This window comes from Hipposideros armiger, unplaced genomic scaffold, assembly GCF_001890085.2.
Source record: "Hipposideros armiger isolate ML-2016 unplaced genomic scaffold, ASM189008v1 scaffold_839, whole genome shotgun sequence".
In the NCBI taxonomy this organism is placed as follows: domain Eukaryota; kingdom Metazoa; phylum Chordata; class Mammalia; order Chiroptera; family Hipposideridae; genus Hipposideros; species Hipposideros armiger.
The window spans coordinates 508,037-527,799 of NW_017732189.1; the positions used below are offsets into that span (position 1 = coordinate 508,037).

Below are 19,763 nucleotides of genomic sequence, written 5' to 3' on the forward strand. Positions count from 1 at the left end.
AAAGTTAGTAATGTGTTGACCTGTTTTCATCTGTCAACTTTGTAGTATTGGCAGATAATTTTTTGACATTTTAAAGTGTGCTGTTACTTACAAGAGCAGATCTTTTTTGAAATTTATCATTTTTCCACTTTGCCATAAGACTCAAAAGTAATCAAAGGATAAATAATTTCTAGGTAGGAGGAAGTTCATTATTTTATGTAGGTGTGCCCTCTTGTGTCTGTACTAGGGAATCTTGATCTTATTTTATATGGAGAATGTCACCATACACAACCTATAAAATCAAAACTGCTTATATTACATTTTTTCTGGTCATATCAATCATGATCTTATTAAAGAGTGGTTTCACTGTGTTCAAGAAGGTTCATTTTAATATAGGTGATTTACATTAAATAACCATTTTGAACCAATTAAAATATAAAAGGCAACATTAAACATTTTAAAAATTAGTTCATTTTTAGGACTGTAAGTTTGGAGTTTATTCTACAGTAGAAAGTATTTGAACATTGGGTATTTAAAAATTTTTAAATACATTGTTTTATTTAATCTTTTTACACATCATGATAAACAGAATAAATAAGTTCCATTTAAAGAATGGGTTTCTGTTCTACATTGTACCTGAGTTAATGTAATCAAGTATAAGGTTTTAATTTCTATTAAAGGCAGAATGAAAAAAAATATTTGGTTTATTTAGGGAAAAACCCCCATATCCCCACAGTTTATAGTTTGAAGTTGATGTAATGAACAATGTAATGAAAGGAATAGAATGTTTTATTTCAAATTTTCCACTTATTTTTAAGATCATGCTGCTAATTATAGAACTTGGTTACCTTTTGCATGGGTAATTACTGACACCAGTGAGGTGAATGTATCTTTTAGGGGTCTCCAACCCATAGATGAGGCTTTGCTCAAGAAATCCCCGTCAGTTGAAGGTCTCTTTTCTCTCTGTCCTCAGATATTAGTGAGCCCCCCTCCCGTATCCAGTGCCACTCAGGGATTCAGAAAAATTTTAAAGCAATGTGCCCCTCACTAGTCTACCACAGCATTTGTGTTATAACCAAAGTCAATATTGACTTTTCAAATTCTTTTAGTAATTATACTTAAATCATATAGGAAACTACACATTCTCTGCTCCTTTAATATTTGCTATATTAGTAATACATGTATATCTTGAACTGAGGTTAAAATTATTGGATGATACAGTATAAGTGTAAGCCATTTTAGACTTAATTTTAAACAAAGTCGATTTAAATTACCCAATTTTGGTGAATGTATTTTCTATTGCCAATTTTTACTTCTATTTTATGTGTTGTTGGAAGATATTTTTAAATGACAGAGGACAAACTGAAAATGTATTCATCAAGAAAATAATTGCAAATTAGCATTTCTGGGTGTATAATGTAGTGTAGTCTAGTGGCCTACCAATAGGTGTTTACCATCTGGTTGATAGATTAAAGAAAGTAGCTAGATCCTGTCATAAACAATTGTGGGACAAAAATTTATTTCAAAATGTAATCAAAGCATTAATTAATTTTGGAGAGAGAATTCAAAATTTTATTTTTTAATGCTTGAAATATTACATTTTCTTTTTTTTCTTTTATTATTTTCCTTGCCTACATTGAGTATGAGGGTAGACATAGAATAGAAGACAACCTGTCAAATCATTCTAAAGTCTTAAGTTTCATTATTCCACAGATATAGTATGACAAGTTATGTACTCTAACTCAGATAATCAACTACAGTGCAATAAATTAAGGTTAGACTTTATACGTGCGTTATAAATTATGGCTAATCACATTGTCAGCTGTTAAATTAACCAACAGTTCTTTTCTGTTGATCAAAATGACCTGCAGAGAATAGATTTCTGGTTACCTACATGTACTAGAATTCTGTAATTCTTTGAAAAAATCAATTAAGAGAAATTTTATTTGAGAGTATGGCACGTCTTTTTCTACTTGATTATCATAAACTTCAAAAAATGTTACTTAGGTATAGAAAAATAATACAATTTCTAATTTAGAATGTAGGTTATGATAGTTATTACAAAGACTTCTGTATGATAATAATAACTGATGTGAGGAATCAGTGGGCTATTTCAAATGATGACACTTGATCTGGATGATTATTTTGGTAATTGCTGAAGACCTGAAAAATACCTAATAAACCCCAGAGGCCTTTATGGTACAACATAAATTATATTTACTCCAAATAGGGAAGCTAATGGCGTTATATATGAAGTGAACTTCTTAGCAGTGCGGCTTCAAAACTAGTTCATCCTCAGAAACGATTTGGTATAGAAACTTACAAGCTCTGCTGTGGAAATCAACATTTACATTATGCACGCTTACAGTCATATTAAAGTTAATTTTGATAATTGAGCCCTTTTCACATGTTTACAAGATGCAGCAGATGAATACATTTGCTAACAATTTGTCCTGAATCTTGACCTTTTCGCAAAGAAATTCTTCTACTTAAGAAGTGGTCTGTTCTCTCTTCACGGCATGCCAGCTTTTAAGCTGATGGTGATAAGTTGCAGCTCTGGAGATTGCATCAGAACTTCAGAGAAGCATCACGATGATGCAGATCAACAAGAGACATATTAAGATGAGACAGAAATTGATAAATAGGTTCTGGAGATTTTGACGTGCTTGTTGAGGCATTTCAATGGTTGAAGCTCTTCTTATAGCAGAGCGGGTAAGGTATTGGACTTTCTCCATGACACAGGAAGGCAAGGAAGTCTCAAGTTTTAAATGATCAATGGTAGAAAGTGGACAGCCAAATGTGAGATCACTCTCTTAGGTAGCCTGGAATGTAAAAATAGTAAATGGATTAGGATCATATATACAACCTAGTCTCTGAACAGGTAAAACACAATTTTGTATGAATTCATCTTCTTCAACATTGTATTTATGGCATTAAATATCTCTATAGTCTGTATATGCGTATGTGCGCACACAAGTGTTTTCCTGTCTCTCTTTTTTGGTGAGAGTCACCATGATGACTCATTTGTCTTGTGTTTGGAGTGTAGTAACTTCAGTTTTTGCCTCCTTCTTTCAGAATGACTAGAAGTATAGTTTGATTTAGGGTGCAGCTTGTTTGGGGCTATTCCCTTGGGCAAAATTTCTTACATATAGTTTCATTAAGACTATTTCTTTGTGATTGTAATCGTTGTGAACATTAGTGTATTAATACCTCCAGAGGAAATCTCATAAAAAGAAATGCATGCAATAAATTAGTCTTCAGATGTTGATTTTAGTCCAAAATAAAATAGTTAGGGCCGGCCGAGTGGTGTGATGGTTAAGAACTGGCTTGGGATGCCAGAGGGCCCCGGTTCGGATCCCACATATGAGGGCCAGTGACACTGCCCACTACAGCTAAGATGCTGAACAACAGCTCAACCTGGAGCTGGGCTGCCGTGAGTCGCCGGCGACGGCGTAGGCTGCAGCCCCTGTGGCAGTGGGTTGCCATGGGCTACCGTGTGTAGCCAGCAGCCAGCGTGAGCGGCCAGCAGCTGCAGTGAGCGGCCGTCCAGAAGCCGGCGACTGATGTGCCTCACCTGGGAAGAGCACAATGATGATGCCAACTTGGGCCAGTGAAGCAACGTCCTCCACAACTAGACTGAAGAACAAAAGGACAGCAACTTGTCTGTTCCCCATCCCCCAATTCCCCAGCACTGTTCCCATCCCAATTCCCCAATAAAAAAAAATCTTTATAAAAAAAATTAAAAAAAAAATAAAAATAAAAATAAAATAGTTAAATGAGATATGTTTTATCAGTACTATAATATATGAGGTTGGACAGTTAAGTTTGCGAACTTGTTACAACGATGTTGCTAACCTTTTTTGATATCAGATGGATTACTCATTATGAATATGTACCAACTGGAAAAACAGTTAACCAAGTTTACTATTTGGAAGTGCTGAAAAGACTGCGTGATCAAGTTAGACAACCTGAACTTTTCACCAACAATTCATGGCTCTTGCATCACAACAATGCACTAGCTCACACAGCACTGTCTGTGAGGGAGTTTTTAGCCCGTAAACAAATAACTGTATTGGAACACCCTCCCTACTCACCTGATCTGTTCCCCAATAACTTTTTCTTTACCCTAAGATAAAGGAAATATTGAAAAGAAGACATTTTGATGACGTTCAGGACATCAAGGGTAATACAATGACAGCTCTGATGGCCATTCCAGAAAAAGAATTCCAAAATTGCTTTGAAGGGTGGACTAGGCACTGCCGTCGGTGCATAGCTTCCCAAGGGGAGTACTTTGAAGGTGACTATAGTGATATTCAGCAATGAGGCATGTAGCACTTTTTCTAGGATGAGTTTGCGAACTTAATTGCCCGATCGCATAGATTCAAATGTTTGTCATTCCTTTTTATGATTTTATAGCTTTGTGGGATAAGCTGTTTTAAGAAACATTTTAACAAGACTTGATATTAAGTACTGAATGCTGTCAGTCTCAGAAGTCATACTAATAAAAATTATCTCACAGTCAACCACAATTTGTATTTACAAATGACCTGTACTTACAAGTGGTGGTTTCCATTTGCTTTCTTTCAGAGCTCCCACAGCTAGTCTGCCTAATTATTTAATTATTTGTGCTAATTAATTCACAAAACAAACAAGAAAAGCAATGCATTGTTATAGAAAAATTAGCCATAGATTAAAAATGAAATGTAAATTAAATGGCCAGAAGTAATAGCTACTATGATTTGGGAATATTTTGTTGTGAGTCAGGATTCTACTGTATAAATTTTGAAGTAAGAAAAATTAGAAATGGAATTAAAAAAACATAACCAACTGCCCAGAGGTAATGGCTGTTAACATTTGTTGATACATCGTTGTTAGTTTAGATAGTACTGCCTTACCCTAGCTGCCACATTTAATTTTCTCCCGTCTTTGTATATCCCATGAAAACCCAACTCAACCTGTCAGCTCCATTTCTGACAGAGACTAAGGATGAAGAAAGCAGAGAGGAGAAATGAAAGAACGGGAAAGGGGAAGAGGTGCATCATGCACACTCAGTGAGAACTTGGCATTCTTTTTTACAAGGAAATCATGTGGTATATGGTGGTTAGATTCTGCACTTTCAGTATTTCAACTTGGCTGTATTATGTATTAAACTGGCTTTGAACTTGGCTGGAGACTCTGGCCTCCTTCATATGAGTAATGTTGGTCTGTAGTGAAGATATCTCCATAGCCAACTTGTGTCAAACTTTATTCTCTTTAGGAGTTGGTAACAACTTGTGTTTCTGTAGTGTATATTCTCTAGCTTGTGTATATGTGTGTGTGTGTGTGTGTGTGTGTGTGTGTGTGTGTGTACACAGAGGGTGCCCAAAAATGAAAAAAATGTATGCACATTTAAAGAAAGGGAAAAAACTATATTAGAATTATGCTGATGGTAAACATTTGGAGCACCTCTTGTAACTGCAGAAGTCAAATGTGACTTGTATTCATCTTTTGCTAACGGTGTATATTGACTTACAATTTTAATACAGTTTTTTTCCTTTCTTAAAATGTGTATACATTTTTTTGGGCACCCTCTGTATATGCATATATGCCTCTAGCATAGATTCTTCATTGTCCAACACAAGTGGCTATTACTTTAATTTATCTATTACACTCACTACTTAGAAAATGGCAGCTTAAACTTGGTATATATTTAATATAATTACTTCTGTTTGGGTTCCTCAGATAAAATGCTATAAAGGGGTTTTCTTTTGTTCTTGAAGAAAATACACCTTTTAAGTTGTTTTCTGTTTATATTAGCTTATAGTAGACATAGTGAATTCATGTACTATTGAGTAATTGTGGGGAAGATTTCCTTTATTCCTTTATATATTTGACTAGTTGCTTTATATAAGGATATATAACAGTACAGTTAAGAAAGGAATAAGAGTTAGCATTGGTAATTCCTATTTGAACTTACATTTTTGTGCAGTTTTAGGACTTAAATGGCCTAAAAGTTCTGAATTTAAAAATTATTTTGAGACAAAACATGGAAAAAGAGGAAGCTGGCCAGTTGTTCATCATGAAACATCGTACATCCCAGAGTCATCCCCTATTCTGACACTGATGAGTAGTGCCTCACTCACATGAAACATGTCACCTTTCCATAAATACTTCATTCCCTTTTATGATTCTGTCTTTTGCACATGTTGTTCTAGCTCTGCCTGGAATGTCTCCCTACCACCACCTTTGATTCTTTGCCAGGCAAACTTCAGTTGATCCTTAAGGCCCAGTTTAAATATCACGTCCTAATGAAACCTTCCATTACTCTTTAAAGCAGTATTGATTATCATCTCTGCTGGTTTTCATTAGGGTGTTCCTGTGAGTATCAGGATAGCTATCAGGCTGTATTTTAATTTTGATTTACATATCTGTGTCCCCAAGTAGACTTTTAGTTTCATGAGTTAAAAGGACCCACCTATTTATTTTTGTATTTTGGTATTTAGTGCATAATTGGTACTATTTAAATAAATCAGTGATGTTGAATAAGAGATTTTTATGATTTACTTTAATATTTTTAGAAAATTGATGATAGTGCTGTGATTAACAGATTAACCAGTGATAGTGCTGTGATTAACAGATTAACCAATTAGAATAACAGAATGATAGTTGAACACATAATCTCCAGTATTCTCCTCAAGTCTCTTACTATTACAGATGAGGAAAATGAGGCGTAGTGGATTTACATGAGAGGATTACAATTTAGATAAATTGTTGGTAATGATGTGTACAAATGGGTATTTGGTGTTTGTGAAATACAAAGCACTGTTCCCTAAAGAGATGAGTTGTCTCCTGGTGGAAGTATAATGAATACACTTTAAAGATGGTCTCATAATATTTCAACATCCAACTATTATTGAGAAAGGATAGTTTGTTCCTGGAAACAAAATTGAGTATAAAAGACAACCAAAGACAGTGTCTTGTTTCTTGTCAAACTTAGAAATGTTATAACTCTAAAGTGATTTGTAGTCACTTTATAATCTTCTGCTAAAACCAAAACCAAATCTACTTTACATGGTAAAATGTTAACTGATTGCATTCATTGTATTGTATCCAATTTATTTTACAACGGTACGGTCTGAAATGTGTTGAGACCTAATTCTCCTGAACTTCCAAAATCTGTATGATGATAATAAACCAAAATTCATCCATACAAGATGAGGCCTCCTATAGTGTGTTGAGAATTGAAAAGCTATGTGTGGGGACAGCACAGTCCTGTTTTTGGAGTTGTCTGTGACCTTCACAACATAATAATTAATGGCATAATTACCAGGTATTGATTATTCTTTTCTCTGCACTCACAACCATCCTGAGTTTAGAACTCCTGCAGTTTCCCCCTCCTTTCTTAGAGCCTAGAAAAATAGTTTAACTTTTAATAGAGTAATATTTGGTAGAGCCTAGAAAAATAGTTTAACTTTTTTTTTTTTTTCATTTTATCTGATTTTTTTTTAGAGTATTCTTGTAGGATAATCAGAAATAGATCTTGTTGGGATGTTTTGAATTTCCATCTGGCTTAAACAGCCATGGAGACTGCAGTTAGCCCTTACCCTCTACCTCCTTTTAAAAGACAACAGTACGTGTAAATTAGGTGTTTGGGACAAGAGGGGTGAGTTCACTGTAAAAATTAATTTATCACCTAGGCCCTAGAATCAGAATGTTGAAAATACGAAAGATGCTTTGATAGGAGTTTGGTTATAGAAATTCCAGATCGCTGTCTGAGTTAAATGTAAGAGACAGAAAAGTGCCCACAGAGTATCTTGTATGTCGGTGGGATCTATGATTATTGTAATTTGTGTGTGTGTGTGGGTGTGTGTGAGGGGGGTGGGGGGGGGATAACTAACTCTTTACTATTCTTTACAAGATTTATAAAGGCTTTGGTTGTCCACTGTTCCTCTTTTTCTGAAAAAGGTGAAATTGTGAAGTAAATGCAAAAAAGTTCAAGATAATCTTCTGTTTTTTGTAGTAGAAGGAGAGAGACAAATCACAGGCAGTTCTAATCCTTCAACAGACATGAGCCACGTTAGGCAGCATTTTGGGTGAAAAGTACTATGTCAGCTTCTGTAGGAGTCCTCACATTGTCTCACAGATAGGAAATAGTGAGTCCTATTTCCTAACATAATGGCAGAAGCATTCTTCTGCAGGAAGAACCTCAGTAGACTTTTGAAAACTTGGTAGTCTGCTTTATGACTTGCTAGACAATTGATACCGTAATGATGTTATATATGCTGAGGGTCATCCCCACATATAATTTAAGCACTTTCAGTGCTTTGCAGAACATTCTGATCTTCAGTTTTTGTGGGAGTTTTCCTGCTGAAATTATAAATTCTTGATATTATTTTGTATTTGTGGAATTTAGAATTCTGCTTCCCTTTTATTTTTTTGCCTGCTTATTTATTTTAGTAAATGTGGGCATATTTTGCTAGTAAATTTAAGTAATATACATCCAAGATTACAGTCTGACATACGTTTTAGAATTTTTTTCCATTTAATTGGTTCACAAGATCAGGATTCTCTATAGATTTGAGTTTACACGATTTGTCTATATTAGGATTATTTGGGGATTTAATTTTTTCCATATTTGCAGCTAATCCAGAGGTGATTGTGTATACACTTTTTTTTTTTTTTTTTATTTTTTGAATTAAATCAGGACAGTTCATCATCAGATTTATCATCAACCTGTTAGCATCAAAAGTTACTTTGGTAGAGTCACTTTTCTTTGAGATTGACTAATGCTAAACTTGGAAGTTCTAATTGAAGTTATTTTGTGACAGCAACATTCTGGAGCTTTGTTGGCCCACACTGGCTATTTGAAAGAATCTTTAAGCTGCTTCTGCCTGTTTATGAAAAGAATTGTGTAAACATAAATTTAATATATTCTCAACCCCTAAATTGACCTCATAATGAAATGTGTCTTTTGCTTTAAAGCTGTGCCTTGAGCAGACTTTGTAAAGCAACAGCATACTCGTAGAGAGATTCTGTCTTTGAAACGGGAAGATTGCTATTGCTATTTTATCTGTAGGCTTGTCTTCATTATGGTTATTATGTTAAAATTAATTTATTTGCAAATAAAATATTCTTTTTAACCCTGTAGTAGCTGAGACTTCAGATTCTTCTTTTAGGGAAGATAATGTGGGGAGTGAAGGGAAACTTTTAAGGAAAAATGAATGCCTCCACTAATGTGAGTGAATTGGTTTCTTTTTGTTGCGGTTGTTTTTGGAAGAGCTGAAGGTGGAGTACATTCTAAAAAGCACTAGAGGTCCTCAGTGAACTACAAGTGTACTGGGGTGGAGCTGTGAATACTTAGGCCTCATTTTTATGTGTTTCTTTGGTAATAAACACTTCAGAATTATGTAGGGTAAGAACATTGATGTACTATTTCTGGAAATGTTCAAAGAGTCTACATATTCTCTGATTTAGGTCACTAATTTAGAAGGATTATCTCCCAGATTTCTAACCTTTAGGTTTACTCCGTGGCTGGTATGGTCGGCACTGTGTTAATTCACAGTTCAGATGAAGGTTAGCGATTTCCACAGCATCAATAGCAAAACCAGATTCCTCTGTTAAAGCACTTCAGAACATATGGGGTGAATATTTTAAATGGTAGAATGTGAAGAGGTGAGAAATGAAATTGAGGAAAGCCAAAAGATTTACTGTAACACTGGAATAAAGTATGAAAATGTGGCTTTGAAAAGTTTTGAGGAGAAATTAACCTGGATTTTAGGTAATCAAGGTTAAATAGGTGAAAAGCATGAGTATTTTAGCAGTGAAACAAATTAAATAAAAGGGAACTTTAATTTGATTGATTGTTCATGTTATTTTTCTAAAGTCTGTGTAACTATTTTGAGTTTTACCTTCCAACGTGTATTACTTTCTAACTACGATCATCTGTAACTTTTTTACATCCCTGGCTTTGAAAATGATCAGGATAGCATTATGTACTCGTAGGCTATTAAGGACATAATGCCTTATACATAAATAAACTCGAAATGAAATGGAGTGGTTCTATATAAAATAAAAGTTTATGTCCTCTAACTGCCCTTTAGAGTACCATTAACTATTTGAGGACTTTCAATTTGTTTTGCTTTGCCAATGTCACGTTTTATTTTTAAGCCACGTTGATCCGTGGATGGGATGTGCATGTGGTTTAGAGTCAGAAAACCTTGGCCCCTGCCAAGGCTCCCCCATGTCCCACCTGTGACCTTGGGCAACTCACTGTTTTCACATCTGTTTTCTAAATTGTAAAACAGAGATGTAGTATCAAACATACAGGGAGCTCAGAGGATCAAATGAAGTATTTGTATACACTAGTGCATTTAGAAAATTCAAGAATAAAGAAGTTCGGGAATAAAGGAAATTTTCAATTGACCGTTTTTATTTCTAGGATTGTTAATAAATATACAGTCTTGCTTAGAGAGGCAATTTAATCTTTACATTTAATTTTTACTTAAAATTTTAATATATTACACAATTTATTACATAATTAATGTATTCCATAATACATTTAATAAATTAAAAATTTTACTCTTTCTTTGAATTATTTTATCTATACCAGTATTCTCCTATCTCTAATTAGTGAAATTAAGAAACAGTATGTGTAAGTATGTAACCAAATGCAGTTTTTTCTGGAATATTATTTTTCTTTATGTCCACTAAAATACTGTTAAAATAATTTTTGATATTTGAGTCTTAGGAAATAGTAGTGATGTGACTCCTCTTAATAAAGCAAGGTACTCTGGCTCTTTTCACATGTTTTTAAAACTTGAATCAATTTTTCGTACTTTAAACATCTTTCACATTTCTTCCATTTTATTTCATCTGACACTTTTAAAAAAATTTAAACCACATGTCTTTATAAACAAAGACAATACTTAAATTTCACCTTATGTTAGAGATGAACTAGTTGGAACATAATATCTGGCACGAGGGCATAATGTTTGAAATTTGAACAACAGTCACCATAACTAATTTCTGTTAAATCTGAACACATTATGTAAGGATATCTTTAATAGCAGAATTTCTACTCTTTCTAGATATTGTAAACTTTTTGGAGCAATAGGTGATTTGGTGACATTCTGGTTCTATAAAAACTCAAACATTTGAAATGCGAGAATGTAACTTGATAGGTATTTGAGTAAAAATAAATAAATATGCATACAAAACACCTACACTGAGTGACTTCTGTGTAATATCAAAGGAAAACCATTTTATGAATGTAAAGATGTTGAGAGGCAGTGAGGGTGCCTTGTTGGTAGGCAAAAATCAGAAATGGTTTTGCATGCATTAAGGAAAGCTGCCTCTGGAATTACAGAGTTCTTATCTGTAAATAGCAGTAGAGTTAACATTTGTCATAGGAATTCAGAATTCTATAGGTAAGTTTTATTTTGACATATATATGAAAGTAAAAATAATGAAATAAAATCGATGTAATGTTATTTGTACCATGACTGAGATTTAAGAATGCACATTTCATATATTAAATTGAGATTTATAACATAAAGAGTAGAATAGAATTCAAACAGAAGTTATTTTTTTTTCCTTTTCTCCCCTTCTAAATGTGAGAGAGAAAACTGAGGATTGTAACTTGTAAAAGTATATTTATTGATAGGTAGAATATACACTCATTTTTATCAAATTCGCTCAAATGGGATATGGGATATTTAGGAATGTTTGTGCTGCTAAAATAAGATCTATTTTTAAAGTGCCACATTGTATTCTGTACATTTAGAAAGAATTTTTCATGTGTTTTTGACGAGTGTTTTAGAATTTTCAAACTTGTTATTTGTGATATAGTATTGAAATTAAGTAACTATTAAAAGCTTGGATTGCTTTTTAGCAGTGTTTGTTAAAGTTGACTGGACTTTATAGAAAGGAAAAAAGTTTTCAAAAGCATTTAAAAATAGTTTGTATTATATATTCTTCAATTCTACTTTGTTAATATTCCCTGTAAGGAATTATAATGATAATATTGGAATAGTTATGCCAATAATTTGCATGTTGTACAGTCACAGGACTGTTCGTAGTATTCCAGATGTAAATAGACAGCCCACTCCTACCCTTTTTCTCAGCAGAATAACAAATAACAAAATGAAGTCATTGTTTTTGCATGAAAAAATCAAATCACCACTACCACCAACCAAATATGGTAACATAATTGAAAGGTATTTTAATTGGCTGAAATTCACTTCAAAAAGCAAAATAAATATGAAAATTAAAATGAAAAGACTAATAACCAATAGCAAAGATGAATGTAACCCTTATCATTTCAAAGTTAAGTCTTATTATTAGTCACTGAATGGATAAGCATTTATTTAGAAATTAAGCTTTTTGCCATATCAGACATTTTATTGTCTAACTTTGAACTATAATTTACAACATATGATTAATTCTTTTTAAAAAGTTCAGTAAGTTTGAATTACAGAAGGTAAGAATTACCAAAATCAGCGAAATCTATTTCTTACCTTAGTTGCTGTGATGATCACAATATATAGAGTATTGTGAGTGGTATGAAGTCTTATCGGCGTTTAGCTGGAAAGTTTTCTCTGTTACCAGATTTATGGGAACAATTGAAGTTGGTGGAGGAGAAAAAGTGTTCTAGGGAGGTCTTATGATGTCACAGAGAAAGTCTGAAGTTATGATTGGTTAGCCCTAGTCTTACCACACCCAAACTTTTTAGAATATCATTTATCTTATTTTAGGTATGGAAAGGTCATTAACACTTTGTGCCTCATTTTAATTTTTAAAAGTATATGAGAGATAAATGAAAAAAATGTTTGGGGTGATAGAAAGCTCTTTTTAAAGACTTGTGTATCTTTGGGCTTAGAAATGATTGTATGCTGATGGTGATAATGTTGAAGAACTAAAATAGTTATAGTAATAGGAATTTTAATAGAATGAAAATAATAGTGGCTTAAGCCAAATAAGCTTTATTGAGTTGCTGTTGCTGCAGGTGCTTTAATATTGCAGCTTCATAATGTTAGCTTCTAGCAAGACAATAATTAAATATGAACTCAGCCTGCTTCACTTTCTTATGGCTAACTACAATGTGTTGCAGCAGCTGCTTATGTGCCCTTAAATGGAGATGATTTTGGCTTCTCCCAAAGAAAGATAAAATCATTCTCTAAACCAAATCTTTCATTATTTAAAGAATCAGCTAAAATGAACAGAAAAAATATTTCAGCGATGACCCTCTGTGAACATTGCTAAGGGAAAATTTACAACTTAAAATAAAACTAAAAATGAAAATGTTGCATTAATAATGTTTGACATTTGCTCAGTGCACTACAAGCATTCCTTCTTTCAATCCTTGTATAATAAGAATCTCTTATTATCATCAGTTGCCGATGATGAATGAAATATAAAGCCTAGGCTTGAAATGCAAGCGTAAAATGGTTTGCAATAATTTGTCAAAGACAACACATGTGCTAAGAGAGAGACTGAGGATTCAAATCCGGATCTGTTTAGTTATAGCTCACTGATAGAATGGCATGCTGTGGGGGTGGAAATCATAATTTGGATGTAGATTTCATAGAGTAGCATATACATTAGCTAAGAAATTTTGATTGAGATAGATGAATTATTGAAAACTTTTACTATTTTTAGAAAGCCTGCTTTAAGTGTGTCTGCTGGTTACACATTCATTTGAAAATAAATCATTGTATCAGCATCTCTAGCTCTAAGAAAATAGAATTTGAATAAACTAAGAAACTGCCATAGACTGAATAAAATATGCTATGGATATCTCACATGTTGCTATATTTGCTTTAAAAACCTACATAGGTGTGCTTACACACACACACCACCACCACCACCACCACCACCTCCCACCACCTCCCCCCACCCCCCCAGAAGGATACTAACAAACTGGGTGTGTCAAGAGTTGGTAAATGGAGACAAAGATGTACTTTTCAGATTTGTTCAAGGGAGGGAGCTTCTGTGTTTACCCTTTTCCTTTTGGTTAGCTGCTGCTGTTTATTAGTCACAAATAGCGCTCTAGGAAGTGTTGTATTTTAGTTTTAGCCTGATTCAGCCTACACAGAAAGTTGTTTAGTAGGAGCGCTGGTGAGCTACAGTATAATCAGTAGTGTTCCTCAAAATTTCACTACTAGGGGCTGGAAATTGTTTTTAGAGGTGCTTTGTCAGAATCTTTATTTTGAATCAAACTATATAATTTGAATTTATATAGACACAACCATATACAGCTTCCCTAAGCTGCCTTGTCTGTTATGAGGGTTTAATGAGATGAATTATGTGTCATTACTATCAGAGATCCAGCAAGACAGTGTCCATTTAGTGTTAGTATTTAGGCTTTCTTTTCCTTTAGAAGAGGATTCTTAACCTACAGCCCATGGGTAGAGTTCAGTGGTCTTTGAACTTGAATAGGAAAAAAATTATATCTTTGTTTTTATTAAACTTTAAATGAGATTTAGCATTTCTTCAGTTTTGACTATAAACCACATGCTGCAGAAATGTTAGCAGTACATTTGACTGTCACTGTAGCAGTCTCAGATAATCTGATATATTACAGTTGTTGCAGATAGTTTGAAATACTGTTCACATTAATCACTACTTTGAAATTACCATGATTAAACCTACCTGTAAACATTGTTATTTATTGTGTTAAAGAAGCACAAATATTACATCTCAAATTTGTTTTTTAAAGTAAGTATTTCAGTGGAATTCATTTTCTTTCTAGTTGTGTGCATCTTAAATTTTGAAAAAGTTTTATTTTAGGACAGTTGTAAATTTACAGAATTACTACAAATACAGTACAGAGGGCTCCTGTAGAGCCTGCACCTGGTTCCCCTGTTGTTAATACCCTCTATTAGTATGGTACATTTGTCACAATAGTTAACCTCAATGTTAATAGAATATTTGAACTAAAACCCATACTTTATTTAAATTTCCTCATTTTTCCCTAGTGTCCTTTTTCTTTTTCAGGATCCTATCCAGGATACCAGGTTGAATTTGGTCCCCTGGATTGTGACATTCCTCAGACTTTGCTTTTTTTTTTTTTTAAAATAACCCCAACCATTTTGAAGCGTGCTGGTCAGATATTTTGTAGAATGATCCCCAGTTGGGATTTGTCTGATGTTTTTCTTTTTTTTTTAAAGATTTTTATTGGGGAATTGGGGGGATGGGAACAGACAAGTTGCTGTCGTTTTGTTCTTCAATCTAGTTGTGGAGGACGTTGCTTCACTGGCCCAAGTTGGCACCATCATTGCGCTCTTCCCAGGCGAGGCAGCGGCTTCTGGACGGCCGCTCACTGCGGCTGCTGGCCACTCACGCTGGCTGCTGGCTACATACGGTAGCCCATGGCAACCCACTGCCACAGGGGCTGCAGCCTACACCGTCGCTGGCGACTCATGGCATCCCAGCTCCAGGTTGAGCTGTTTTTCAGCATCTTAGCTGTGGAGGGCAGTGTCACTGGCCCTCATATGTGGGATCCGAACCGGGGCCCTCTGGCATCCCAAGCCAGTTCTTAACCATCGCACCACTCGGCCGGCCCCTGATGTTTTTCTTATGGTTAGACTGGTTGATGTGTTTTTGAGAGGAATACCAGAGAGGTCAAGTGCCATTTTCATCACATATCAAAGTGTGTATACTATCAATATGATATCACTGTTGCTGTTTGCGTTGATCACCTGGCTGAAGTGTAATGTTCGTCAGGTTTCTCCATTGCAGTTACTCTCATCTGCCCCCTGACCTACTGCACTCTCCAGAAGAAAGTCACATGCACAGCCCACACTTAGACTTCACTACCTGAAGAATTTCAGAATGTCTATAAAAAGTATTTGGAATCCTATGTGTTTTGTGTATATAAAAACATTCTGAGGACAGATCAGTAGGTTTTAGCAGTCTGCCGGAAAAGTCCATGGCACACACACAAAAAAATGAAGAATTCCTGTGGTACAGAATGTTTTTGTGGTTCAATGTGGTGGTCCTTTCTTGAAAGAGGAGGGCTGAGCTCTCAAAGAGGCTAAAATCCTAACTCCTTAGTTTGCTTTTTTAGGCCCTGTCTTTCGAGCTTCATCTCATCACATTCTTTTGTATTCTGTCTCTGGCCTTGTACAGCTGCCAGTGACACTCTGAACAGGCTATTGTTCTATTTTCAGCCTCCCTACTTTTTGTAGGAATGTCCTTCTTACCAACCTTTATGCCCATCAAAGTGCTGTCAGTTTATATGTGCTGTGCAGCCCTCACTGCCTTATGTCAAACAATTTTGCATGTACCTCTGTTATCTGTCTCTTTTTAATGTATTTATTAGTGTATGTACCTTGACTAGACTGCAAGTTCCTTGACAGCTAATCCAATAACTCATATTTATATGGCTCTTTGTTCTTTATAGTACTGTTACCTCATGTAGAACCTGGCTCATAGTAATTCTTAAATATTGATTGAATGAATGATTGGATGAGTGAATAAAGGGGGAGCCAAGAAAGATTGCAAGGGTGGTAGTAAATGAGTGATCCTGTAGAATTAAGTGTTAGGGACAATTATAACATCCTTCTCAATTTTAAGATCGTTGTGGAGGAAGTGGAGAAGGATAATTCCATATATTATAGTTGTAGATAGTTTGAAATAGTGTTACGTTAATCACTACTTTGAAATTACCATAATTAGACCTGCTTGTAAATATTTAATGTGTTAAAGAAGCACAAATATTACATCCCAAAAATGTTTTTTAAAATAAGTATTTCAGTGTAATTCTTTTTCTTTCCAGCTCTGTGCATCTTAATTTGATTGGGAGATTAGGGCTAAAAATAGAATGAGAAAAAAACTTTTTTTCTTATCCTTCAAATATATTTTAAATATATTTGGGGGTAAGAGTGAAGGAAGGCCAAACCATAAAGCCCACACTCCCTAAACTGAACCTTTTAAAAACTTGAAACTAAATTTTTTCTTTCTTCATTGGATTCATACTAATTCATAGTACATACTTTATTTACTCTTATCTGCCTTCATTTATGCAGTTACTTAGTTTTTATTTTATTATAATAGTATTTTTTGAAATTTTAGTAATAAGCACCTCTAAGATTATCACTTAAAATAAAAGCCAGGATGTTAATAACATATCTAACTACATGTTTTTGTGTTGTTTCCCCTATTTTTCCCCACCCAAGCAAATGATTATTTCAAATCCTGGGTTTATTTCTTTTCACTTGTTTTTATATATAGTTTTGTGGCATTTTTAAAAATGTATTCCTTAAAAGTAGTTTTTATTTTACTTAGCTTTATATAAAGAAAATCCTGATGTATGTAATCTTTTACACTGAGTATTTAAACTCCAACTTGTATTAATAGTTGTGTGTCGGAGACAAAAGAAGTTTTAAGGTAGATAAGTTTTTCTGGAAACATTTTGACAAAAAGTCAATTCAAGTGGTAATGAAATTAAAGCATTTTAATACTTAGACAAATATATTATAGTAAAACGCAAGCTTTGAATAAATTTTTGTGATGCGCACAATGTTTTAAAGATAGGAGGTTTTTAAATTAGACCTCCTAGACACCCAGGAGGAGGATTTTGCCTAACCCTTGAGGATGCTGTATTATTAAAAGTTGGAGAATTACTGCCTTAACTTTTAAAGCTACAGAAGAATTAGTTGAAAAAACATCTAAGAGCAAAAATGAGAATGAGAATGTAGTCTGAGACAGGGGATGGGAAGTGCCTAGTAATAGAGAAGAGAGAGTAGGCGTTAGCCATCAAGTGTCGGCGGTTGAGGAGACCAATACTAACGGAACCTATAAAACTTAAGGTCTTTTGGGGGAGGTAGATTCACTCTTAGAATTGACTTGCCAGGTATTTGAAGGCCCAGATATTTTATTTTCTCATAAATGTCTGATCTCTGGACAGACTCTCTGTCCTTACTAAAAATCTCAATTAGCAACAGGAAGAGTTTGACATCAAGAGAGGCCGGTTAGTTTAAGGGAAGGGCTGATAAAGGTTTGTACAATTTTGGGACAATTTACAAAACACTCTCTGAGTGATAGTAGGAAATGCTCTAGCGTGCTCTGTGGCTTCAAGGAACTTGTCTGTCACTACACAACTAATACGCAAATGAGACATTTAACACTTGGAAGTTAACCACTAGTGCAAGGTAACACCAGGAAGACAAGGAAATTCAGGATTGAGACTCAAATTAGCACATATAGTAAGAAGCAATGTGATTTCTAAGACAACTGCATATTTTATACAAAGGAAGCTGACAAAACTGAAGCCATAAAAGATGGACTCTCACACACACACACACACACACACACACACACACACACACACACACACACACACCCACCATCACCATTGCCACCATCAAAATTTAACAACAATAAAAAACAGCCCTTAGGTCTCCAGATATTTGCTTCAGAACTCTGTAGACCATGATNCCCAGCATCACCATTGCCACCATCAAAATTTAACAACAATAAAAAACAGCCCTTAGGTCTCCAGATATTTGCTTCAGAACTCTGTAGACCATGATGTTATTCCATTGTTAGAAGTATTTTAATTCAGTTCAATGATTTTTAGTCCTCCCCAATATTAAATTCATTTTCTTTGTGCTTGGCACTCCAGCACCTGAGTGTCTTGCATTCCCAATTATTATGGCGGCACCATCATTTATTTTGTCGTCCAAAATGGAAATTTGAGACTGATCCTTGTTTCTGTCTTAGACCAGACTTCCCATTCACTAAGAAATCAAGTACACATTGCGAAATATAAATCTGTATTCCCCTACCCTCCTCTGAACTTTTATAGAGCCTGTTAACTAGCCTTTCTACCTTCTGACTTGACCCTCTCCTATTCAATCTTTACCCTCGTATCCAAGTTGCTTTCTTAAGTGCAAATTTGTTACTCAAATGCTGAGGACTTTTCTTTATACCAACATCTCCTTCAAGGTTAAAAACCCAAACTTTACAGCATACAAAGGTCTTTCCTGATCTGACATTGTCATCTATCTCCACCATAATGGATTTGACAACTGTACCACTGTATGCATTATTTCTTTTATCTAAAATCTATTTTAGTTTCTTGTTCCTGGGGAATGCCTTGGTTGTTAAAAAAAAAACCTACTGGTTTACTGGTTGCCAGACACCCTACTAGATAAGGGATACAGTAAAAAACAGTATTGTTCTTGTCTTTATGCATCTTACATTTAAAAAATCTCTTTAAAAAAACCAAGAAACCGATACATGTTCATTGAAGAATAATTTTTACTGATTAATATTTTGGTCATTTTTAATGTGACTATATATTAAAATATATATTATAAATTTCAATGACTTTGTTATTTTTAGCATATAAATATGCCTTAATTTATTGAATTAGTATATTAATAGATATTAGGTGATTTATAATTTTTGCCATTATAAACCATAAAAAAATAACACTGTGGTGAACATTTGTGTAAATAAATCTCTCTCCCTTTGTCTTTTTAGTCTCTGCTCTATAAACTTGTTATTTATTCAAGAATGATTGAGCTCTTAAATTAATTTGATTTGTATTTGAATTCCAATTTAATAATTTTCCAAGTTTGGTAGTTAGTTGACAGCATTTCCTTTATCAATAAAGTTCTTTGAGATTATGATCTAAGAATAGAGTTTTTCTTTGTGAGCATTAGACTGAACCTGGCAAACATCCAGAGTGATGCGACTGGATTCCCCTAGCAGCTAACAGAGTCACACTCATGGTTTAGATCCAGTGGCCTCTTGAACTGTGCTCCTGCAGAGAGGATGGGGGAGATAACTCTACCTTA

At 34.3% G+C, this 19,763-nt stretch overlaps 2 protein-coding genes across 2 annotated transcripts in view; one reads left to right on the forward strand and one right to left on the reverse strand.

Moving 5' to 3' along the window:
• The window catches only part of CEP85L (centrosomal protein 85L), a 116,943-nt gene that overhangs the window by 40,201 nt on the left and 56,979 nt on the right, over nucleotides 1-19,763 (forward strand). The gene's annotated exons all lie outside the window — the stretch shown is intronic.
• Nucleotides 431-12,581, reverse strand: PLN (phospholamban). The gene is made up of 2 exons (XM_019629335.1): nucleotides 12,474-12,581; nucleotides 431-2,801 (listed from the first exon to the last, which is right to left on the reverse strand). The coding sequence occupies exon 2, from the start codon at nucleotides 2,712-2,714 to the stop codon at nucleotides 2,556-2,558; it is 159 nt and encodes a 52-aa protein (XP_019484880.1). The 5' UTR covers nucleotides 2,715-2,801; nucleotides 12,474-12,581; the 3' UTR covers nucleotides 431-2,555.